Source organism: Petaurus breviceps, unplaced genomic scaffold (assembly GCF_028583685.1).
Source record: "Petaurus breviceps papuanus isolate PSGF00001 unplaced genomic scaffold, PetGlider_PUasm1.0 90317, whole genome shotgun sequence".
Taxonomy (NCBI): Eukaryota; Metazoa; Chordata; class Mammalia; order Diprotodontia; family Petauridae; genus Petaurus; species Petaurus breviceps.
The window spans coordinates 292,394-297,400 of NW_027187217.1; the positions used below are offsets into that span (position 1 = coordinate 292,394).

Sequence of the window (5,007 nt, forward strand, 5' to 3'; positions counted from 1 at the left end):
ATCTGATTCAATTCAATTAAGGACTTCCCCCCCCCCCCCCCCCCCTGGATTCTCCACCTTTGGGGAGGGCACCGTCATTAGGTTTGCCTGGCAAATGGAATGGAGTCATATAGTTACGTACTGGTTTATATATATGCACACACATATATACATGTACACACATTCAATATATATGCACACATTGTTTTCATATATTCCTACATACATGTACACAGATAGATAGACAGATATAAAATTCATCCGATGAGCTTTGGGCTGGAATAAGTTTGAATTGGGCCTAGGTTGGAGCTGGGATGAGGTCAGGTTGGATACCTAGAGCAAATCCTAAAGTTCAGGGTTCACAAGGGCGGCTGGGGTGAGTGGAGCCGTCTTTGCCTAGGGGGCAGGGAAGTAGAAGGTCCACCCCCAACCTTCCATTGGACCAAAGGCCCAGTCAAGACCCACCCTCTCCCTGGTCCTCTGCTTAGTGCAGCTGCAGTGGTGCATTGTGGGAAACTCCCAAGTTCTTTTTTCCTCCCTGCCCCCATCTTTCTCCTCCTCCTCTTCTTCTTCCTCCTCCTCCTCCTCTTCCTCCTTCTCCTCCTGTCCCTCCTGTCTCTGTGCAAACCGGTAGCAACCAGGGAGGTGGGAGAGAACCAGCCTGGCTCGGTCTGACTCCAGGACGATTCCTGGTAAGCACCTCGTCCCTCAGCTGACTTTTCGATCCTGCTTGGTGGGGATGAAAGGAAGTGGGGACTGGTATGTGGGACCTGGGATCCAGAGGTGGCAGGGAGGGAGGGATGGACGAGATTGTGAGTCAAAGGGAGGGTTTCTCCTTTTTGGAGGCTGAGTGGCTGCACTACCTGCTTGAAGGTCACTGGGATTAGAAAAGGGGAGGGGAAATCCTCCTTAGGCAGCCGGCTGGGGTAACTGGACCCTGTGACCCCTTCCCAGCGGCAGCTGGATATGTCTGCATAGTACGGCAGTGGCTAAAATAGGAAAAGAGGACAAAAATAAAGAATAGCATCTGGGAGGGTTCTTAGGGCTGGGACCTCTGGGGGAGGGGCAGGCGTGGTACTTTGTATTTAATGACGTCATTCTGAGGTTAAAAAATAGCCCTCGGTGAGGGGGAAGGGGATTCTTGGTCTCCCCTTCCTTCTTCCCCTTCCCCAAACGTCCCCCTCCCCCTCCCCCTTCTCTTCACCTGGAGTTTCTGACAAGGCTTTTCTGCCCTGTGATAGAAACCTTAGCACCAGGATCTTTCCCAACTTCCGTGCAGAGCAGAGCTGATGGGATGCAGGGGAAAGAGGGAGAAGCCCTCCAGGCTCCATTTACCCCTCTTTCCAGAGCTGTTCAGAGGAGGGGGAGAGGCTCAGGGCTTCCCCTTCTCTAAATAATGGGGGAGGAGGGAAAAGGGGATCTGTCCCTGTCAAAGCCTGAGCTTTGACTTTCAAGGTGACCTTCAGAAGGCTCTTGTAGGGCAAAGGCTCAGTTTCTACCAGGCCTAGAAGACAGGATGCAGGCAGCAGCCCTCTGTCCCCTCAGCTGAGGAGAGGAGGCCAGGCTCCCATATGCTCCCAGCAAAGAAGCAGGAAAGTCACAGAGAACCATTGGAGAGTCACCGAGAGCCTAGGCTCAGGGGACAGCCTGGCAGGTTGATTTCAGTCAGCCACAGTTGGGAAAGCTCTCAGTGGTGAGGTCACCCTCTGAGGCAAAGCTTTTTCACAGGATATTGACCCAGTCCCAAGTCCTTTCAGCTCCTACATCTGGCTCAGTGGCTTCCTTAGCCCAGGGTGCCCAGATCTCAGGCTTTGGGACTGCCTCCCAGATCCTGGGACCACCCTCACAACCCACCCAGTCCCTGAGGCTGCCTCTCTGACCCTGAGCCCCCCTGCAGAGGCTTGGTCTCCATGACATCAAACTGGGAGGGGAGCGGTGCTGCTCCTGGTGGTGATAACTACCCTGGAGACAGGCCTGAGGCCCAGCAGCTCTCAGAAGAGTCCCTGAGAGGGAGAAGAAGCCAAAGCAGACACTCTGTGTGTCCGTGAGTTTGTCTGGGGTTCTCTGGGGGAGGGGCAGGAAAAAGAAAGAGGGACAGATCTGGGAGGAGACGCCCTGGTCTGAGCATACCAGGCCCACAGAAGCAGGTCCTCTTGCTCCCAGCTGCTCCAAGAGGATGCTGGCCTTCTTCCATGACGAGGCTTTCTGTGAGGGGGACCTGACCATTAGAGGCAGGTTCCTAGCCTCCAACTTACTGATTCCCTACCTCTTCTCCAGGTTCTGTGCCATGCCCAGGGACCCTCTTGACTGAGCAACATTTGCCTTCCTCCAGCCCTGCCCCTGCAGACCACCTACAGTCCTTAGTGAGGCCTGGCCCAGGCTAGCCCAGCCCAACATGGAGACCAAAGGAAGACCTGCCAGTGGCCCCAAGACTGAGTCCAAGCCCTCACCAACTCCTGCTGCCCCTTCAGCCAAGGCTGAGAAGAAGGAGGCTCCAGAGAAGAGAGAGCAGCCATCCACACCTCCAGCACCCCCCAAGAAGGCCCAGGCATCTGCTGACCCAGCCCTGCTCAATAGCCACAGTAACCTGAAGCCCAACCCAGGAGCCCCTTCAGCCCCCAGTCCCCCTGCTGGCTCGGAGCCAAAGGGCCAGGGAGATGGTGCTGAGGAAGAGGGGGCAGCCCCACCAGCTGGAGGTGCTGGTACCTTTGAGAACCTGAAACCACTGCTCGTGGCTAGTGGGGTGGCTGTGGCTGCCCTGGCAGTGATTCTGGGGGTGGCTTTCTTGGCTCGGAAAAAATAGTCCTGCCACTGTGGGGAAGGAGGGCGTGTGGGGGACAGAGCAGCCCCTGTACAGCTCCTTTGGAGATCAGTGCATGCCGGGGGGAGAGTCTCTATTGTAACTCTACATATATACATATTACAGATCTATATATCTATTTACAAATAGACAGGCAGATGGATGAATGGCTGGCTGGCTAGGCAGGCAGGCCAACAGGCAGCTGGTGGGGTGCCCTGCTGAGGCGGGGTGCACAGGAACTTGTTCCAGAAGATACTTCTGCTCCTCAAAGCCCCTTTTTGGGGTGTGTCCCTCCTCACAGCTCTATGCCTGAGTTAAGGGCTCCTCCGTGCCCCACAGGCCTCCACTCAACCCCAAGGTCCAAACTCCCCAAATATTCATTTCCTCAGCTACCTCCTAACTCTCCCTCCCCAAATCAGATCTGTCCCCTACTTGTCTCCATTGTCTGTGAGGTGGGAATAGAAAGACTGAGTCAGATCCCCTTCTAATAAGCCATGTGGGGCAGCCCCTTGACCTTATGGGAAGTAGGAGGGGAATTCTGGCTGCTTCCAGGACAGGCATGGGCTTTGTGGGTGCTGGTCAGAGATAGGAGGCAAGACAGTCTCTGGTTCCCTGGCATCTGTGTCCAGAGCCCTGTGGGAGATGGGGCTCCTCATCTCTGTCACGGAAACATCAGATCACAATTAGGTATGCTGTGGTCTACTCCCCAGCCAGGACTGATGATTGGAGAGGTGCTGGTCCTGGGGGTGTGGAGCAGAGGTCACAGCCTAGTTGGGACCACAGGCAGGAAGTACCATGGGTAGGGAGCTTTTACTAATCCCAGCCCATGGGGGTCTAGAGGGGCTGGAAGGCTTTTGGTCCCTGTAGTGTGTTTGGGTGACGGAGGGGTGACAGTTGGCCTGCTCAAAGTGTTTTGTGTACAGCTGATCATATGTGTGTATGTATGTGTGTGTGTGTGTGTGTATGTACCATGTTTTTTCTGTTAACACTACAATGGCCACATCTGTGGCCTGGAGTCTTCAGACATTTGAGATGCCCCTCTATCTGTGCTCCTCACCCAATGTCCAGAGCTTGGGGAGCCCTCACCTTGTCCAACCCCAACCCCATCCCACTACCCTCTCAGGCAAAGGACTGTGGCAGACAAAGCTTGAGGGTCCAGGTGTGTGGGGAGTATTTCAGTCCTTGCCCATCACACCTCTGCCCAGAGCCTCCTGACCCCACCATGCCAGGCATCACCACGTCTCACCTTTACTCCAGGGCCTTCTGTCTAGGTGCCGAAGGAGAAGGACTGATAGAATTGGGGAGGGAGGCTAGAGAGACCAGGAGAAATTGACAGACAGAGGTGGGGGGAGGGGAGGGGTTAAGTAGACCAAGTAGGAAACTGAGTGAGAGATCAAGGGCAAAATTGGGGGTGGTGGATGGACATTCAGCACTCAGGGAAGATGCCTGGACATGGCTGGACTGGAGAGAACAGATGCAGTCTCTACTTGGCTAGACCAGAGTAGGTAGAAAAGGCTACCCTCAGCCCCCAGAGCAAAGTCAAGAGGCATAGGGAAGCAGAAAGTGAGAAGAGGCAGGAAGGAAGGGGAAGAAGGTGGAAGAGTTGGGGGAGAGAAGAGAGAAGGAGGCTGGTTATTCTGTTCTGGGGGACTGGAGGGAGCGCTTTAGCCTCAGCCACCCCATTCCCTTCTCAACTTGTCCCTTGGATGGGGCTGCCCTGGCCAGGCTCCATAGAAGTCCCATAGCTTCATTTCTCTCTCCTCTGCTCCCTCCCATTCCCGCGGTGTCCTACTTACAGAGCCTGCAGAGTCCCCCACCGTCACCCCAGGAACAAAATATTTGTGTGTATGTGGACGGGGGTGGGGGTCGGTGAAAAGCAATTCCTGGGTGCTGGGGACCGACTAGACTGGGGGCGGAGCCAGGGGGAGGCGAGTTCTGCCTCAGATTCCTGGGCAAGGGAGACAACGAAAGACATCCACCGACCCCATCTCCAATCCTCTGGCCGAGGCCCCCCCCCCCCCCCCCCCGACCCGCACCCCCCTCGCCACAAGGACCGTGCAGAAGACGCCAAGACGCCTGTCCTGAGGCGGCGGGAGCTGGCGTACCTCGGACAGCGCCTGCCAGCGAGGAACAAGGCCTCTAAGCTCCGGCCCCTCCCACCTCGGCCCTCCTCCCTCACAACCTCTCCCCTTCTCCCCCCCCCCCCCCCAGTTACTGCGGCCCCCTGG

At 56.0% G+C, this 5,007-nt stretch overlaps 1 protein-coding gene across 2 annotated transcripts; it reads left to right on the plus strand.

The window, feature by feature from the left end:
• Nucleotides 1-633: 633 nt before the first annotated feature.
• On the plus strand, nucleotides 634-2,924 carry CEND1 (cell cycle exit and neuronal differentiation 1). 2 transcript variants are annotated; one of them, XM_069107906.1, is made up of 2 exons: nucleotides 634-671; nucleotides 2,257-2,924. In XM_069107906.1, exon 2 carries the CDS (start codon nucleotides 2,375-2,377, stop codon nucleotides 2,780-2,782), a length of 408 nt encoding a protein of 135 aa, XP_068964007.1. In that variant the 5' UTR covers nucleotides 634-671; nucleotides 2,257-2,374; the 3' UTR covers nucleotides 2,783-2,924. The 2 variants fall into 2 exon arrangements, with proteins under 2 accessions (XP_068964007.1, XP_068964008.1); XM_069107907.1 differs by lacking the exon at nucleotides 634-671 and adding an exon at nucleotides 1,345-2,023.
• The last annotated feature ends 2,083 nt before the right edge of the window (nucleotides 2,925-5,007 follow it).